At 38.0% G+C, this 20,738-nt stretch overlaps 2 protein-coding genes across 5 annotated transcripts in view; one reads left to right on the forward strand and one right to left on the reverse strand.

The window, feature by feature from the left end:
* LOC306873113 (disintegrin and metalloproteinase domain-containing protein 10-like) overlaps nt 1–13,852 on the reverse strand; it is a 65,136-nt gene extending 51,284 nt beyond the window's left edge. For both annotated transcript variants that reach the window (XM_079422155.1, XM_079422154.1), the window contains exon 1: nt 13,700–13,852. In XM_079422155.1, the coding sequence (XP_079278281.1) occupies nt 13,700–13,766 (67 nt within the window). In that variant the 5' untranslated portion in view covers nt 13,767–13,852. The remainder of the gene's footprint in view (nt 1–13,699) is intronic.
* A 1,444-nt stretch (nt 13,853–15,296) lies between these two features.
* Nucleotides 15,297–20,738, forward strand: part of LOC306873125 (ubiquitin carboxyl-terminal hydrolase MINDY-2-like) — a 41,413-nt gene continuing 35,971 nt past the window's right edge. For all 3 annotated transcript variants that reach the window (XM_079422178.1, XM_079422176.1, XM_079422177.1), the window contains exons 1-2: nt 15,297–16,185; nt 17,375–17,432. In XM_079422178.1, coding sequence (XP_079278304.1) covers nt 15,391–16,185; nt 17,375–17,432 — 853 coding nt within the window. In that variant the 5' untranslated portion in view covers nt 15,297–15,390. The remainder of the gene's footprint in view (nt 16,186–17,374; nt 17,433–20,738) is intronic.

Below are 20,738 nucleotides of genomic sequence, written 5' to 3' on the forward strand. Positions count from 1 at the left end.
AGGGCAATTACTCCTGCAATCTAGTGTTCAAGAGTTGGCTCAGAGCTCTGTAAAGCTGCATGTTCTATCGAGAAGCATTTTTTTTTCCTTCTCAAATGTTTCTCAACTGCTTTCAAAAGCTTACCAGAGCACATTGAGAATACAGCAAGTTCACAAAAATGCTTTAACGTCAATTATAATTCCATCTGCCAGAGGCTACTAGTTAAAAGGGTACTGCAACCAAAAATGAAAATCCTGGTATCGAATACCAAGCCTCATTTGGTTCCAAACCTAGTCAAGAGTTTCTCAGTTTTAGGTACTGTATGGCTTCAAACATTTATTGTTTGACAAATTTTCATGGGTGAAAACCAGTCATTTCAACAGGAATCTACACAATCTGAAATTCTGTATGAGAGTGACAGATTTCACTGCATTATACCACACTGACCAACAGAAAGCTGCTTAGTTTGATGTGAAGCTGTGCTTCATATAGCTGCACTACTTAAGAATGATACACTGCATGAGTCTATGGAAAAAAAAAAGCTTTTCTGTCTGTTTTAGAGCTTGACAGCTCATGACTACTATTGCTTTGATTGTACAGAAAAAAGTGCACCTTTAACAACCTTCAGTGTTCTCTTTTTGTGTCCCACAAGTGGGTAAAAGGACAAAATTTAAATTTTATGGAGAACTATCCTTTTAACAATGAAATTAAATATTTGACCATCACAGAAGAATAAAACATGCATATTTGCAACACTATCAATACTTCATACTTCTCAAATGGCAGACATTTTAGAAGCAGAAGAAATTAAATTCCCAGATGACATTCTGCCATCCACCAAGTGTCATTTCAAGAGAAAAATCAGTGTCTTTCCTAAGAAACACAACAAATAAGTAGTAAACAGCAGGGCAGCTTTCTCAGCAAACAGGTTCTGTTTATCTTCTAATGAATGAATTTTGACAGAAGTTGGGAGACACCAGACCTGATGGTTTGCAGCTGATGCACAGCTTTAATCATAAAACACTAAATCGCAAGATGACACTTTTCCTATTCTTAACAGATTCTCGGGTTGTGAGATAAAACCGTAATAAAAGAAATAAAAAAACAAGGCCAGAAACAAACTGCAGAATTGGCAGAGTGAGTGGGAGGAAGGCTGAAAAAGTGTGTGTGTGTGTGTGTGCGTCTATTGGCTGAGAGTATCAGTGCAGACTGTTTGTCCACCTGTACAGCAGTGATAAAATCCTCCTCTCATCTTGCTGTGGAGAGAGAGAGAGAGAGCAGAAATCAGGAGTAATGCCTCAGAGGAGAAGAACGCTCCAACACTCATTTCAATTCCACACACATTAGTGCTCCACCTCCCCAACTCTCCTATCTACCGCACTCTAAAAGGCAAAATCTTTTCTCTTCGTTCCTCTCTTTTTAGCCCTTTACATTAAATACACAGCTGAGCTTCTGTGCTATTTGACTAGTTTTCTTACCACAATCTAATCAAGATTATTGAGTCACATGTCACAGGCTTATAATTAAATGGCATAGAGCTCCTTCAGAGCTTTGTGATTGGCTCAAGCACTTTAACAGCAGAGTTTTTTAACCTCAAAAAGATGCGAAGTGCAGCATTCGTTTGCAGAGAGATGACGTCCACAAATTCTCCTTAAAGTTTTTTGAGCTGCTGTCAGCCTATAATGCCTTAAAATAGTGTCTATGTATGTAGGCAGCTCACAAACTTTAGAAGATAATATGTTGAGTGCACAGCTTGTTTCAAGGTTGGCTTGAATGACATCGTTTCACATGTCTTAAGAGACAAGGACACTTAGAACTATGGACTAATGGACAACGGTCTCTTTTGGCATTGTTTCCATAGCAACTCGGCACTTTGCGTTTTAAAAACTGAGTAATTTGCCCGCTCATCTTTAGCCCTGTTACCTGGAACTAGAGTCAGCCAGTGAACCATTGATGAGAGGCATAAAGGTGTAATGACAGGGAAGTGATGTTTTATCAGAAGCAAATGGGACAATTTTGCTCTATTAGCTAAGGCAGAGGGGTGAGTTGGTCCACTACAGAGCAGCATTTTCTGCTCCAGTTCAGTGGTGGAGCTGAATCTACAGCACCACATCAAAAGAAAGACTACAATACACTAGTTAAAATGAGTTAATGAATACTAGTACTCAGTACTTGAAGTGGAGAAAAAAGGTGCCAGTACTCACCCCCCCCCCCCCCCATTTATTTATTTATTTATATTAAATAAATAAGTACCTTTTAATAATTCACAATGCATGTATAGTGCCACAATCAATCAATCAATAAATAAAACTTTTCAATACAAATTAGCACAAGTCAAGCTGCGATACCAAACAGGACCACAGAGAGACACCAAAGACCACTAAATCTCCTGCCTTTAATATACGGATCAATTCAGAATCGCTAATTCTCTGACCACTGCATAATCAGCGTTCATTATAAAACACTCTTCCTTTTAAGCCAAATACATGCTGAAAATAATAATTTTACTGACATCTGGACACGAGTCACTATTCTCTCCATAATCGCTGATGAAATCAGACGTGTTTTCTCTGCATTAGCGCTGTTTTGAGCTTACTGTTTGAATTCGTTCACTGGATCCTTGGATTTTCCAGGAGTTTACAGTTTAAAATGATGTGATTGCAAAAGCCTGCTTCTTTTCATTTTAAGATATGATTTTCGTTATAAAGTACTGATTCAAATTAGTAATCAATAATTAATTATTATTCTACTACCCCGCGCACCACACAATGAAGTAGACCGACTCTGCTTGCGTTCATTCACGTGATTGGTCGAGATGAGAGGTGATCCCGCCTGGGTAGTGTGATTTACATTGTTTCTATATCATTTCTAATCATATATGGGATCATATAGTCTAATCACCCAGACCCTGACGATTTTACTCTGAGTACCGGCAACATGTCAGAAGTGCCGGTACGCACAAAAAAATGCAGGTACTCTAAAGGCTAAAATATAGAAGTGCAGGTGTAGAAAATTGACATCCCTAATCGGTACTCACCGGTACTGTGTACCGGTGAGTACCGATTAGGGATGTCAATTTTCGATCATTTCCACAATCGATCGTCATTTAAATTAACAATCAATTAATCGATTAATCGTTAACCTTAATACTGCAAAATGCGTCTATTGCAGTAGCATATGGTCACCGGCATGACAGGATGTGCAAATGCCACTCAAAACACCAGTGTCCTCACCCGAATGAAAGGGGTTTTTAGTCCAAGTAAAATGCTAGTAGCAGGATTGTAAAATGAATGGATGGGATTATAATCATTTGATAAAATGAAGAGAGCGCGCCGTAATTACGCACGGGATCATTATACTTTGTGGGCTGTTTCATATTCTGTCACAGAGACCGCTGAATGCGCCTTTTTAAATGGTTTCATGTTGCTCGTTGTTTTATTTTAAAACATTGTTGCAATGTTTGCAATTGACATTATCGGGATTTAAAATAAAATGATCCCAAACTCAAGTACGGCACGTGGGGCTGTGACGTGCGGTCAGTGGTCCGTTTCCAAAACCACCGGCGTTGCAACGGCAAAACACACTGTTACCCATTTTAATGCGAGTATTAGGACACAAGTGAGGTACAAAGTTTGTTAATAAGAGAAATAATTGGTTAGCAGGCAAATGTTACATCGCGAGCATGCTTTTGGATTCATGCCGTTCGAGCGCATACATTTAAAATCAAGCCATACGCGGCTGTTTTGCCAGATTTATTTAATATTATTTATTGTTTCTTTTCCCAAATCCTCACTGTCTCACCCTCTAGATTCGCAGGTTTATTTTATTGTTGTTTTAATCACTGTTTTCGCATCTCTTACTTTGGTAAACATGTGGGGGGAAATTAAAGATTTCGTGGCCATGAATTAAGAATTTGCTACTATGACTTAAATTGATCCCGCATTTAAATTCATGGGTTTTCTAGGGAACAAATTAATGAAACCTGGACAGTGGCCACAAATTAATATGTCGTAGGAACGAATTAACAAGTTGTATGAATGAATAGCCTATTGTATCTGTCCTGCTCACGTGCACGCAGCCCTGTCAAAGCGAAGTGCCCGATATGCAACAATTGTCTAGGGAAATTATAATTGAACATGACTTATTACTACATTTCAATACAAAATAACTTTGTATTGTATCTGTTTTACTGTAGGCTACTTTTAAAGTTTGGATCACATTAAAAGCGTAGTTTGTACATTAGTAAATAATTTTTGTGTAAGACCGTCACTCACAGACTTTTGCACGTGTTTTACATGAGCCGCACGTACCCCAAAATTAAACTGCTTAATCGACCATCGATAGCTCTTATCGATTACATCGCTTATTGACAATTAATCGATCGTCGATTAATCGTTGACATCCCTAGTACCGACCCACTTCAAGCACTGCTAGTACTATTATGTATCTCTCTTCCAGTGTCTTTGTGGATGAACACAACAAAATAAACAAGTACGAAATATAAATGTAGATTAAAATTAGTATAATTACTGACTGGTTGTTTATATGACAGACTCTGTATATCAGGAGGAGGATGTGACAAGGGAACTGGGTAAAGCATTAAGTATGAAGTTTAGGTTGACAATGCAAAGTCTTCATTTAGATCCCTTCCACTGCAGTGGACAAATACGAGTTGTAGGTATGTCCAGGATAGGCCTGTACAGAGACGTATTTATAGATGACAAATATATATATATATATATATATATATATATATATATATATATATATATATATATACAGTTGTTCAGGGTAAATGAGAAACTCAGAGGCTTTTCAGAATGCATAGACACATAGAGAAAGGCGTGACTCTGTGAAAGGAGGGTAGACACTGAGCTCTTTTGTACAGGCACAAACAAGAGCTGCCTCATTTCTGCCTAAATTACCCCACATGTGAGGACAAAAGCTTCGGACTCCCACACAAAGATAACCGCAGAGCTGTCAGAAGTAACACACAACACCACTGGATGAGAAGAGTGAAGAGCCTGAACACTACAGATGATGGAAAAGTTTAGCTGTCAAAAATAGCAGTGAACGGCAAACTGAAAGTTATTTACATGTTTTTATATTCTACATCCACAGTACTTGCAACAGCCTGTGATTACACATCTTTTATTCCAGCCACCTTTGCATCCCATCTATAATCAGCTGAACTCCGTTTTGTTAAACTGAGCTGCTCTCATTTGACATCCAGATGGGAAATGCTCAAAACTTTAGTTTGTTGTTCGACAAATAAGCAAATTTATTTTCAATGGTTACTGCTGCCATAATAGACTGAAAAAATTGGTGTAGAAAAAATTCAGTCAGAAATTCTCAAATTTCTCAAATAATTACAAAGGCAAGTAACACACTGAATAAAGGAGAAATTTCAAAGCAGAAAGAACGAAATAGTATTTTCTTGTAAAATGTAGTATAATCTTTGAAAAATCCATCAGGGAGTATTCAATTAACAGTATCTTAGACTGGGGCTGTGCAATTAATCGCATACGATTCTCATCCGCATCTCGTCAGCAAAGCCGGTTCCTTGATTAGCGCTAAATCTCCATCACCTGTTTTCAAATGGAGCGGCATTTAATACACAGAGCCGTAGTTCACTGACAAGCTACGCAATATCGCGTTAATTATCGAAGACGATATATCAGCAATAATGAAAGCGATATTGCGTAGCTTGTCAGTGAACTACGGCTCTGTGTATTAAATGCCGCTCCATTTGAAAACAGGTGATGGAGATTTAGCGCTAATAAAGGAACCGGCTTTCCTGATGAGATCCGCATGCAATATATCACCCAGCCCTATATAGCACACATCGTTCAACAATTTGGGCTTGATGAGAAGAAATAAGATTTATCAACAATTAAAAAATTTTTTATTGCCACTTCTGATCAATTGCATCCCTTGCTAAATAAAGAGTAGGCAATTGATTTCTTTAAAAAACAACAAATTAATCACTTTGATTGTTACAAAGAAAGTCTCACCCACTTTTGGAACCACTTTGAGGCAACAGAGATGTCTACGTTCAAGTCCTAATTTTATGAACATTCATCAACACAAAATGTAAATCATGAACCTGTCTGTTCATATCACTACTCAAGCCTTTCAACAGAAAAATAAATAAATAAACAAACATACATCACAGCCAGTTTCCTCTCCACTGTTTGCACCTATAAAAAGGTCACTAAGAGCTTTGAGTTTTCTGTTCAGAACACAATGATGCACAACAACTCTATTTCTCAGCTCACCCAACACAATAATACAAGAATAGTGAATTTAGAACATTATCAGGTTGTGTGAATTTCATAATGCCACCAACACTACTGACTGAACCAATTTAATAGAGGACACAAGATGAATGCAGGTTGAAACATTCCACTGAAAATCACAATCAGTATGTCACTAAAATCTTAGTATATCCCTAAACACTGAAGCGTGAAGTGGAACTGGGTGGTACACAGTCAGAAAATTACAGGAAGTGGAAACAGCTTGGCTCATGATTTGCTATGGCAGGGTTCACAGAGGGCCTGTGACCTTTATACTCGCGTTCCTTCAGCCTACGTCATAGAGATTATAGACAGGGCTCTGTGGAGAAACCACACTTGTGACAAATGACAAATGCAAACTCAGACTTACCGTTAAGACTTTCAAAGGGTATGAAGAGACAAGGCAGAAAGGGATTCAAAGCACATAAAGAATTACAGGGCTTCTGGAATTGGATTGGTCTAGCTCAAGTATCATTTTAATACCATCCTACAAAAACCCTCTCTAAAAATGAAAAACGTTATGTCAAAATGTTCTTCATAAAGACCAACCCTGTATTTTGCCCAGTGCATCATAGCAATAAAGTTTGATTCAAACCCATGGGTGAACTACTGGTCAGACATGGTAGAAGATTTTGAACAAATCAGTTTTTGTCTTGAACCCAAGCTGTGGGCAGTTGTTGGTGGGTGTTTAATAGCATAGAGACATTATTTTTTCTTATGCCAAGGTCTAGACTACACTGTTAAGACATTTCTGTAATTTCTATAGTTATTTACTGTATATCACCCAGTATAATACTGCAAATTCCCTTTACAGTAAATAACTAATACCCTTTGCATCATGGGAATTTTCTGTGACGTCAGACCCTACATACAGAGACTTACTGTATATTTTAAAATTGCTGCATACTACTGTATATCTTTGTTTATCTTTATTTGACCCTCTAGCTCTAGCACGCTCTATTCTAATTCTATTTTGATTGCTTCTATTGTCCTCATTTGTAAGTCGCTTTTGATAAAATTGTAAATGTACTGTATTTGCTGCAATGGCCTCTTTGGCGCCATTCTATTGAGGTTGTTTTATTTTCCTACATTTGGAAATGTAGGAAAATAAAATTTCTTACATTTAGGGCTGGGTATCGAGTTCGATACTTTTTAGGCACCGACCGAATAGCCTCGATACCACAGAGTATCGAAAAACGTCTTGTCGTTCGGTACCAAATTTCGATACCTAAGGGGTTAATCTCATCACCGTCAGTGAGCCAATAATCCTGCAGCACTAGGTGTGTTTGACTAGAAGCGGCGCGGCGCTGATAGATCAGTGTTTGACTTCCGCAAGAGCGTTTCGGGAGCGCACGGAGCAGTCCGCTCTCTGTATCGCGCAGTTTCGCTTACTTGACACAGACTGAAGCTCGCGTGACACTCGCGGTGATTTCAGAGTCTGCCGTCTCACTAAATGAGGACATAAACACATGAACAACATCTCCAGAACTGCTGTGAGAGTCAATTAATGAGCATTTTACCGTTTGATTCGAGTAAAACTAGCGTCATATCATATACACACAGAACTGTAAAGGTATTCCAGGCAACCCGTCAAAATAAAAGTTCGGTTTCACTTGGAAGACACTGCGGCAGAAATATATTAATATTGTTCAGCGGACAGTACATACTGCTACTACTAGGCTACTATTAAAATTATTAAAACTTTATTATTATTTTTTTTTAGAAATTATCACACAACAGTTATTCCATTTTTTTATTTTAATAGTAAACCCCCTTTGTTTGCCAAAATAAATAAACTTTGATTTTAAATAATTTAAAGAAATTAAATTAATGTTTTATGTCTTCATTTGAAAACCAGATACAGAACACAGAATTTCTGAGGAAAAATAAAACCTTTCATTAGGCTATTTTAAGAATAAATTTAAATAAACTAAAGTTGTTTTTATGCATTCAAATAATTAGACATACTACACCAGAATTTAATAACAATAAAACATATGGTGAAAGAAAATAAAACACCCACTTATGAAAGTGGATGAAGATTTTAAATTTCTTGAAGTCTTTAACAACCTAGAAGTGATGATGTGTTTTAAAATGAACACGCACTAATGTAAACGTAGCCTAACAGATGTGTAAACTGAAAACAATTTGAACTTTATTAAAATTATTTATTTATTGTGTTGGATATATTTTGTTCCTTTGTGCAGTGGCTCAGGAGATGAGCCTTTGAGTCTGTACAAATATCAACATTAAAAAATATTTTTTTGAGATAATGTAATCTTATTAAAACTGATATCGAAAAAAGTATCGTTCAGGAACCGGTATCGAAAATTTTTGAACGATACCCAGCCCTACTTACATTTGGATTGACACGATTTGCCTTACACCGTGTCTACAACGCCGCAACAGCTTGGGACTGACTACACTGGATGTTACATTGCTTGTAATTAGGGCTGCACGAGAGCTCGCTTGCGATTGTCGTGCGCATCTCGTCAGTAAAGCCGGTTCTGTGATTATTAATAAATCTCCATCACCTGTTTTCAAGTGGCAATTAACATACCTATTAAGCTCATGTACCCATTAAGCACACTTCCATTTTTGAGATCAGATTATAAAAAGAAAAAAAATTATTTATTATCCTACTTGATGTCTTAACCAATTGATATGTTTGTTAATATATACCTGAGTGAGTAAATAATGACAGAAGTAAACTGTAGGGTGAACTATCCCTTAGGGAAGTCGTGGCCTAATGGTTAGAGAGTCGGACTCGTAATCCAAAGGTTGCGGGTTCGAGTCTTGGGCTGGCAGGGATTGTAGGTGGGGGGAGTGAATGTCCAGCGCTCTCTCCACCCTCAATACACCCCTGAGCAAGGCACCGAACACCCAACTGTTTGAACACCCAATTAAATGTTTTATTGGTTTGTTTAATTTGATTTTTGAATGCGTGTTACTTGGCTGAACGTGGACTAGCCTTGATGTTGCAATGTGCTTAAATGACTTCACTATGAATATATAGCTGATCGACTTGAATGCCTTGTTGATGATTCTAGTGTTTCTGTTTTTTTTGTGATTGACTTTGTACCTTCAACAAATATATTTACAATTATTCTTACATTTTCCTTAAAATAAACAAGAATTTTTGATAAAATATGATGTGAGCTTAATGGGAACAGGGGTGTGCTTAAAAGGTATAAAAATATCCCTATTAAGCACAGCCGGACTTTTTGAATTTAATTATGTATATATTAATTGAAATGCTTTTGTCATTTAAAATAAAATTAAATATTTTTGCGAGAGATTAATATTTTATTTTAACATAACTTTTTGTACTGAAACCAATATCTTGTGCACTAAAAATGTCTCAATGTAGATTTTGGTGAGCTTAATAGGTACGTTTACCCTATATGACAAACTGCTCTGGCCTTCCTTTGACAGATCAAAACAGAATAACTATTTAATATAACTGCACACAGCAATCCATATCTTAAAGCATTTGGCCGACTGAATGATGATACAAGTTAATTAACGCTGGCATTGGAAAGTTTCATTTTGCAGAAGATGGCACTGTCATATATTTTGGTTATAACACTAGATGTCGTGATCAAAACTTTCTCTAGATGGTAATACATTCTTGCAATCGCTTTAACAAGTAAATAAATTAAAATTTAAAACAATTCGGACTCTGAGTAATGGGCATCATTTGTGCTGACTGTGGGGGTTTGGAGAGCTGCAAAGTGAAAACCAGAGAGGGACACCCTGCAGCCTGAGAGGAAATGATACTAAAAAAAGTTTTTTCTTTTGGGAGTTTCATTTTTGGGTTCTCAAAACACAAACACAGGATCGCCTTTCTGTGAAAACATCAGTTGACTGAATATAAGGTGATGTTAAGCATGTGCATGTGTTTTTGCTCATCTTCAGCCAAAATAGAGTGCAGAACACAGCACATCACTGCTTCGATTCATAATTTGGAGGTAGTATAAATCAGTTTTAGCGGTGATGTGAATTCACTGCATGGTAACTACTTTCCTCACCATGACATAAACCTTCAAGCCATGACTAAAATAATAAAAAACAACATTATGATGGACAAAACAATGATTTTTTTTTTTTTTATATAAAACCTCTTATAACAAAGCAACCCTACAAAAAATATAGTGCTAATAGCACTGGTCTGAGAGAGGTGGTTATCAGTCAACTGCTTTCAGTTATTTATTATTCATATCTAGCCTTTGGTAAAAATAGCACCAAAGTTAAACATAAAAAATGTGAAAATGCACAGATTTGTTCCAAGATGCAGCTTGCTCATTTCGCAGAAGTATGAGCAAGACAACCTTAGAGCCCCAGAGAAAAGAATACAACACAAAGGTACCATATTTTAAATAAACATTACTTAAACCTAATCTGAAAACAATACACATCTGAATTGTGAATAAACTCTTTGCTCTGTCAGACACGAACTGATACTTTTTCTTTCATTTCCATGTTCCATTCAAAAGCCTTATTACATGAAAGCCCATTGTTGTCTGTGACAAGCATTGGCGATGAACCCGTTTGCTCTGTAAATCTGTGTTCTACCCATTGCTCTGATGAAGTCGCAACAATATATTTTTTTTCGATCGGATATTTTGCCCAAAAAAAAACCAAACTATTACACTCTTGCAGTGAAACTGCATCCGTCACAATCACATTAAAATTTTGCACCTCATATTTTTGTTTTGGTGGTTAAATGTGAGAAATTTTCCACATACGTGCTTCCAAACATAGTTCCAGAGAACAATAAAAAGAATTTAGGTCAGACAGTTCATTCTTCTCACTCACATCATTTACAACTAAAAAATCAGCATCAAATGTAAGTTGTATTTACCAGCATAAGACAATTTTCTCTGGTGACTGTTAAAGCTAGACCATGGGCACATCATACAAGAAGGCGTTTTTGTAGGAGGATACATCTAGTAAATTGAAGAAGCTGCAAACCACATGAAAACAACCAGAATCACATAATATTGCAATCTGTCTTACAAAAGCATTTGCATTTGTGCATAGTTGACTTGCTTTTCAACTGGCTTGAATGTTGGGGGAGTATTCAAGTTGCTCAATAACAAACAGTTTCATCACTGGGTGGTGTAATCTCCATCAACTTCCCACAGCATACTCTTAAAAATAAAGATGCTTCACGATGCCATAGAAGAACCTTTTTGTCTAAATGGTTCCATAAAGAACCTTTAACATCTGAAGATCTGTTTCACAAAAGGTTATTTGTGGTGAAAGATTATAAAATTATAAAAAAAAGGAAGGAAGAGATGGTTCTTTAAAGACATTTTGACTGAATGGTTCTTTGTGGAATCAAAAATGGTTATTTTATGGCATCGCTTGAAGAACCTTTTGAAGCACCTTTATTTTTAAGAGTGTACACAGACACCATTAATCTACACCAGACAGTACTACGTATGGACACGGACCATATCAGTTACCTTCTGTCTTTATCCACTATGAAAGAAAACTCAAAAGGCTGATGCAAAACAGCTCACTGATGTTGATGATGTTGCAGGCATACAACAACATGTTTGAGCTGATATTCGAGCCTAAAGGGATGTCAGCAAAGCTCTGTGTGTTTTCACAGCTGGCTAACAAAAGCAACAAAGAGCCACCTCAAAATGGATGCTAAACATAAAAAGGAACAATGTGGCCCAAATATTGAGAAATTAAATCAATTTGTTTATGATTCATCTAAGGGCGTGTTCACATTTGGCAGGTTTGATTCAATTAAAATGAACTCTGATTTAGTGTGGTTCTTGTTATAGTGTGAACTACCATTAGCTGGTAAAAACTGTCATACCACCATATGTACACACAAAAAATATACACCATAAAAGACATCCAATCAGGTGACTGTGTCCTTATGCCTTTGGTATCTTAAGGTTCAGTGTTAAAAATGACAGTGTGAACGCTAAGCCAACCAGGACTAAAAATATCATTTACTTTTTCATTTGGAACCAAAAGAGAAACAAACTAGAAGTGTAAACAAATCCTAAAACTGCTAAAAAATAAACATGAATAAAGCTTTCCTTTTTTTCTCTATGCATTAATGAAAAAGTAAATAAAAATAAATCAATATTTAATGGGATCTTAGATACTTGTCCAAATAAAAAAAGGGCAAATCTCAAAGATTGAGAATGTGAGACCCTCTCAGCAATCAGTGACATTAAGGGGAGAAAAATGCACCAAATACTCTGGAAAACCTAAAATCCCACAGCAACAAACTCAGCTGAGCCAAAACAGGTCCCTTAACAAAGCTGAACTGTCAAGAACGCTTACTAATAAAGGAATCCACAGAATTTCATCCTGATAAGTCAGGTCATTGCCCAATGAACTTTATTAAGTATGAAAATACTAATGCAAACAAACAGATCAAAATAGAAATCTTCTTCAGAATTAGCTTGGCTGTGAAGTAGCAGAAATTTAAAATGAGGAAAGAAAGGAAGACCGATAGTGATTAAGACAGAGATAAATCTCAAAGCACTAAGTTACTCTAATATCATCACTTCCTGTCAGACAACAAGGAAGGCAGGCACAGTTTGTTTACTGTTTCAGAAGAGAACTTAACTTCACCTAATGGACAGTGTACAACAATCTACGGTGAAATTAATTTCTTGAAGTGTCTGCAGAAGCTCTGTGACCACACAAAGCCATGCTTATCCATCTAAAGGGAGACTTGCAACAGACTTCTATTGTTAGTAAACAATAGTTACTACAGACTAAGCCTAAGACTACAGACTAAACAGTCAGCTTAATACATTCTAGGAAGTTTTTTTATTTATACTTTTTGATACACTTTCAGTAATTTATGAAAACATGTACAAACTCTCAAGTAAAAAAAAAAAAAAGTGACCTAGACTAGCAACGACACTCGTGTGGAAAAAAACATTAAAGGTGTGTAACTTAACGTTAGTGTCTTTCATTTCGCCCTCATGTTTTTTCCCCCCTAACACCAACTCTCGCAATCATTGCGCACTCCTGGAATAAAGCAAGAATGCAAACAGGACAGAAACATATAATTTCAATGACTTTATTATCGATCTCCACTCCTGATAACTTCACTCGTGAATCCACTCGTTAAGTTAGCTAACGTTAGCCGGGCTGTCTTTGACAGCTAGCTAGGACATTTATTGTCATTCTCCAGAAATATCCCACTCAAAGTCATTATGAAAACTCCTCACCACACTGTCTATTAATAATGCTGTTATGTAATGTGAACAAACCTCATTTTCCACGTGTTTAACTGTAAATGTTGTGTATTTTAGCGTTTAGTTTCACTTCCGCACTCATACTCTCTATGTTCACCCCTCTCTTACTAGCTCACTTCAGCTAAAGCACAATCCGATTAACCGTCACTTTTTCCAAAAATAAAGCAAAACCCACTTACCTTTGGTGTCGCTTAAGCAGTATAAAAGCATCAAGAGTTTGAACAAAACCATATCGAGTAAATTCATCGCTCGCACATTGACACCGAAGCTGGTTTGGCTGTTAGTTTTGCGGGTCTTAAAGGCGCAGTCGCCCTCGCTGAGTGACTGAGTGTGTGTGTGTGTGTGTGACGGCTGCTGCTGTGCAGCTTGTCTCCAACGGCCTGACGTCAGGCGCAGGCAGAGCGAAAGCCACGCCCACTCCCTCTCACAACTACAGTACTGAAAAGCATAGGATGTCTATGAGACTTGTGTTGAACTTAATGGAGTATATTAAACTGGAGGACAATATGACAGCTATTTCAAAATATAATTAACATTGGTTGTCGTTCATTGAGATCCTTTCTCATGCCAAGTTCTTAATACTTAATCATTTTAGTTTGTATGTCATTGCCAAATTGCCATTCTAATTTATCTATGCATCTTGTCATTAAAGACAGTAGTGGTAGTTTTCTTTCCTTGCCTTACACTGAATTTGAAAACAAAAAACAACAACAAATAATAATAATAATAAAAACCCTGCAATTTGCATTTTCCTCAAGCACTGCTAAGTCTCAATGCAGACATTCAATATACAAAATGTTTGTGTAACCGTAACACAACGTAACGGTTAATTGTAACCTTAACAGAAACGTTTTTGCACTTTCAGGATAAAAATAGGTCCTTTACAGATCGCTTTTATAAACGAGAACGTCCTTAAAAAACGTCCTTTGTTTGGAGGACAAATTTGTACAGTTAAACGGTACACGTTCGCGTTATATAAGGGAAAATAATATCTATAATATATTGATTTAATATTAAAATATCTAAGTCAATGTTGCCATCTTGCGGTGGATAGAAACATTACTAAGAGTTTGTTGCGGGACATACTGCTTGATGTTTATGAAATGCATGTTTATAGTGAGGAGAAATCATAAATGCACGAAAGATTACATTAATCTGTCACGTGTATGTTCTCATGAACGAACTAAATCTATTTTTTTATTTTTAAGCTTTTGACACAATATACAAAATAATGGATAATAACGATTTTAAAAAATAAATAAATAACAAAAATGGGGTTAAGCTACAAACGAAGCTACAGAGAGTTACATTATGCAGACCTGAAGAAATCCACACAGTTTAATTAAGATGATGTAAGCAGGGATCCAAATAACAATTATACTTTTTTTGCAGTAATACAAAAACAAGTACACTAACTTATGACCAATATAATATGTATTATGCTGTTATTGGGTAAATGCTTGTGTGACTTTCAGAAGTCGTTAAAATGTCTTACTTTTTCATCATCATTCTGCTAATATTTTACTCCAAACCCGTTTGACTTTCTTTTTTAGGTGAAATACCAAAAATATGTGACAGGCTCATTCTCCATTCACTTTCTGTAACGTTGACTGCCTGACATCTCTTTTGTGCTTCACGTAAGAAAAAGTCAGGCAGGTTTGGAACAAAAAATCGGTGAGTAAACGTTGACATAATCCTCAAGTTTGGGTGAACTGTTGCTTCAAGCTGCAAGTAATAAGACACGGGTAGCGGTTGTGTTTATAGCCGGACTCACTCGGTAAATAAGTGACGTCAGAGGTGGAGATGTCATGGCGTCGTCGGAGCTGAGACTGGAGCTTGCCATCTAGTTGTCGTCGATGCGTTCAGCGAAATGGAGAAGAATGCAAACCCTCATCGAGACGCGGGAGGAAGTGTCTTGTGCACCGCTATCCCCGCGGATATCAAAACAGTGGGCGGAATGAAAGATGTCTGCGAGAAGAGAGAGACTTTGAGTACTTGTGCAAGTGCTAGCGGTGCTAATGCTACACCCTGCACACCGACATCAGATGCTGCTGAGACTGTGAGCAAGAGCGTTTTACCAGAGACACTGTCTGTAACGGATCAGCTGAGCAACGGGATGGGATACGAACCGCCGACGACCGCTGCTGGAAATAAGGAGGGTGGCACCTCAAAGTTAGTAAACAACCTCGCGGGAGAGCAGCCCGGCATCAGTAACGTGCAAGCGGACGGTTTGGATGGAGGGACGCAAGAAGCGACGAAGCTGGCCAAGTCTGTTTGTTTGAGCTCGGACAAAGCAAAATCCGCGAGCTCGAATTCAAACGATCACACCGTTTCCGAGGGTCCTCCGAGTGGGAGTGAGCCCAGCATCGCAGGGGGGTCCCGCAGCTTTGATTCACTGGAGTCCTTCTCCAACCTCAACTCCTGCCCGAGTTCAGACCTCAACAGCGAGGGACTGGAGGACAAGGGACTGGCTTTGGCAATTCAGAGTGAATACGGGGCCGAGGGAACCAAAATCCCCTGTCCTAAAGACAGGGTGGCCGGTCAGTCGTTGTACCACATCAAGTGGATAAAGTGGAAGGACGAGAACACGCCTATCATCACACAGAACGAGAACGGGCCGTGTCCGCTGCTGGCTATTATGAATGTCCTGCTATTGTCTTGGAAGGTAAATAATATGAGAGTCTGCTCGTTTGACAGCCCACAGTACCACCCAAGTCATAGATGTGCAAATGCACAAAAAAATATTTGTATTGTGTGTTGTCACTGCCATTAAATAAAGGTGCATTAAGACGTTGATCGTTTGTAAATGAACAGTACTTTTAAGACAGCATTTGATAAATATGAGGTACACTCACAGGAGGTGTTTTATTCTACATAGTGCGGGTCGCCCCCCCATGAGCGCTGCCATGTTGACATCATGTCTGACAAAGTTACTAATAATATAAATTATAATAATATATTTATTCTATGTAGTGATGATGGTATGGTACAGTATCCTTGCGGTTACCCCAGTCAACAGAAGTCTAACTTCTGCCGATAAAAAAATGTCTAAACGTGCAGCATGAGTGATGAAACCTCATGCATGCATTTTTTATGATTTCTCAAGATTCACACAGTTCCACAACTATGGTCCATAATTGGCTAAACAAACTGTAAAAATATGAAGACGTAAAATGTGATTATGACTGAAACACTTTTTTTCCTTTTTATTTGACAATGTTTTGTAATAGTATTTTGGCAGTGAAGCTAGTGAGTTGATTGGGATTGATTTGAAATAATTTTTTTATTTTGTCTTCACCTTCAGATTTTTCTCTCTCTTTCTCCATATTTTTAAATAACATCCCCTTTGCCATTTATTTGTAGAGCCATACCAGTATTTTGGTTTGGTTCGAAACAGCTATTTTACAGACACACCAATAACTTCTGGCTTTCAGCCCTGGACTCATTTGCATTATAAAGATGACATTTAATTATTGGCTTTGACAGCGAGTTGGCAGGCACACGAGGAGCTATTTCAGTGCTCAGTCTTTCATCTTGAAAAAAGAGGCACTATGTTGTTCAGCTGTGACTGCTTTAAAAGCCACTGACATCTTCTGGAGATGATAGCCTCGTTCAGGCTGTTTTTAAGAGGCTGGTTTTAAGATGTTTTTTGTTTTATTATTTTTTTTTTGGATAAAAATCTCTTCCCATAGTGCATTTATGATGATACAGCAGCCTATTTAAACACCATAACCCTTATGTGTGTATATTGCATAACATCATTGTCGAAGAAATGTAAATGTAACCTATATGGCCATAGGTAATTTTGTCATTTAAACTGTTTTTAAAATGATTTTTCTCTGGTTCTGGCGCAGGTCAAGCTGCCACCAATGATGGAGATAATTACAGCAGAGCAGCTGATGGAATATCTGGGTGAGAGTTTTATTTGCATTATAAATGTGGGTTCTTTACATGGCTTTGTTTATTTGACATAGTATCCATCCAGTGGAGGGCTCTGTAGAAATCAGAGTAGATATTTCAGGTTTTATTTAATTCGAAGAGCTAATAAAGTTAGGGGTGTGCGATATGACGATTTTTGATCGTGGACGATAAAAATGTCTCCACGATCTGCTTTTGAAGAAATATCGTAGTATCGTGCTACAGCACACATTATATCAGCTGCAGTTCTGCCGCCGTCTCTCGTTTACACTGCAGGTCTTGATGATGCTCAATTCCGATTTGTTGCCGGTTTTTTTGGCTGTGTGTTTACATGTTCTTTCAATTGTGACCCATATCCGATTCATGTGTTTACACTTGCCATACCATCTGAAACATCCCGCATGCGTTGTTGTCATTTAGCGCCTCCACACGTGCTTCCTCCCTAGAATAATGTGACCTGTGCTGACAAAACGAGTCGAGCAAATTTGAAAAATTTGTTATTTTTATTTTCTCCATTAAAATACACTCAAAATGATGTATGTTTTTTGGAATCGGATAAAAATGATCAAATGTAAAAATCACTTCAGTGTGTTCATTACAAATAAATTTATTTTTAAAACTACAAAAGCAGTTAAATGAAATGCTACGAGTGATTCCCTCTTTTCTTTTATAGGTTTTTGATCGATAACACTGAGACAGACGGCCTATTGTAAATCACGAATCATATAAAGTTACTCATTAAAAATTTTTTTCCCTTCAGTTCCCCAAGCGTTCACTTCACTTGCGTGAATGCTGAAATACTATAAAGAGAAGTCATTTACCGGTACAAGGCTTCTCGCGTGATGAATGAGTTGAATTAACAATTTCTTTATGAACTGATTAAAATAAGCTTTGGGGTTTATTTCGCATCAAGCACAAGACAACTTTAAGCAAATAGTGTATAGATAGTGTCTACATTACTTCTAATTCTATTTTTATACAATAAAACATGCTTGAATTAAAAAACCTTGGACAACCTATGCAAAAAAATTAAACTAAGTATTGTTTTCCGTCAAAGCGTCAAAAAGCACCTGATGGAGTTTGAACTTCACATTAAACTGCTTCTGTTTCACACAAATGCCGGCACAGACGTGCATGTTCGGCTAGAATTTTTTTTTTTTGAACGAATCTTTTAGGTGAACGAATCATTCTCGTTCACGTAATCCAGAGGTCGGCAACCTATGGCACGCATGCCAACAGTGGCACGCAGAGGGATAATTGCTGGCACGTGAGCAATAGGGAAAACTGCATACTGCTTTACATTTTGAGGTAATAACTAATCAGTTACACAGCCTGTTAGGAGCTATAAATACTATTAAAGTGTGAGAATTAACTTGCTACGGATGCGCGCGCGACTGCTGCGCAGCACATACTAGGCGCTTCAGATCAAAGCCTCAGCGGTCTAACAGCACTCGTAAATGTCAAAATGACTGAGATAGCCAATCAAATCAAAGTAGGCGGAGTTTACTGTTCACTAGGGGTGTTCGGTTCCGGTTTTTTTGGAGTCGACTCCGACTCCCGACTCCTAATTTTGGAGTCGGTGGAATCGACTCCTCGACTCCATTTACTTTGAATTAAAATAGGGTCAGGATTCAGAAGGTGCGTCTCAATATGCTTCTTCGTTTCCTCACTTCTCGCTCGTATGTCCTACGACCCTGAAACCGATCGAGCTCCGCTCTCATGTAGGACATCTAAATTCTTTAATTCCACCGGGAGGAGGGCGAGGAACGAGGTGGCTTCCTGAGGAGTCAAGAGCGAGGATACAAATGTTTCCTATACTAAAATGTTTAATCAACTAAACCTTATAAATCCCCCTCCTTTTCACATCGCAGCTTCTTCAAATCATATTTAAGTGTGCAATATGTTAGTATTAATCATTAAACTTGTAAAAGCAGACTTGTTTTAGACAGTGTATTTATCTATTTATTTTGTATATTATTTTATATAATTTTAATGTAGTGAAGCTATGAACTTTAACTTAACATTACTTATTTTTTCCTCTCATTTCTTTATCTTTTTGTTTTAATTTCTGTATCTTTACATTCATTATAATCTTTTCGTTATAATGAACTGTTGCTGTGTTGAACTTGAAAAAAACACTCGACACTGGGAGTCGATTCCTGACCTGGAGTCGATTCCGACACTAGGGCTAGTGAGAGTCGAGGAATCGACTCTTTTGGAGTCGACTCCCCATCTCTACTGTTCACATAAGCAGAGCGTGACGCATTAGTAACGTCGAAAGAGAGCGAGGTAAGATGAAGCTGCAAATTATTTTTAATTATTATTTTAAATTATAGTCAACTGTTTTACGATAGAAATGTTAAATGACAGCTATATCCAGTGATGCAAAGTACTGACACTTTTTTTGTCTCAAATATGGCCATTTTTAGAGAGCGAGAGATGTGTGTGAATTGTTGCGTCTGTCTCTCTCTAGCATACAAACAATGAAGCTGAGTTTAGTTAAAAAAACAAATAGCGATTTTACCCCCTCGTTGCTGAGAAATATAATGTAGCGATTCAGTATCGATTAATAAAAGTCGCGTGGCTGCGCTGACAAGTTAATGAGCTGCTGAATGTTACTTTTTTGCACAGCACAGTCTCCCATCTCTGTGTGCGAGTGGTGTGTGTGTGTGTGTGTGTGTGTGTGAGAGAGAGAGAGAGAGAGAGAGAGTGTGTCTGTGTGAGAGAGAGTGTGAGTGTCTGTGTGAGAGAGAGAGTGTGTGTGTGTGTGTGTGTGTGTGTGTGTGTGTGAGAGAGTGTGTGTGTGTCTGTGTGAGAGAGAGAGTGTGTCTGTGAGAGAGAGAGAGTGTGTGTGTCTGTGCGAGAGAGGGAGTGTGTGTCTGTGCGAGAGAGGGAGTGTGTGTCTGTGCGAGAGAGGGAGTGTGTGTCTGTGCGAGAGAGAGGGAGTGTGTGTCTGTGCGAGAGAGAGGGAGTGTGTGTCTGTGCGAGAGAGAGGGAGTGTGTGTCTGTGCGAGAGAGAGGGAGTGTGTGTCTGTGCGAGAGAGAGGGAGTGTGTGTCTGTGCGAGAGAGAGGGAGTGTGTGTCTGTGCGAGAGAGAGAGAGAGAGAGTGTGTGTCTGTGCGAGAGAGAGAGAGAGTGTGTGTCTGTGCGAGAGAGAGAGAGTGTGTCTGCGAGAGAGAGAGAGAGAGTGTGTGTGCGCGAGAGAGAGTGTGTGTGTGTGTGTGTGCGAGCGAGAGAGAGAGAGTGTGTGTGTGTGTGTGTCTGAGAGAGAGAGTGTGTGTGTGTCTGTGAGAGAGAGAG

This window comes from Barbus barbus (genome assembly GCF_936440315.1).
Source record: "Barbus barbus genome assembly, chromosome: 1".
Taxonomy (NCBI): Eukaryota; Metazoa; Chordata; class Actinopteri; order Cypriniformes; family Cyprinidae; genus Barbus; species Barbus barbus.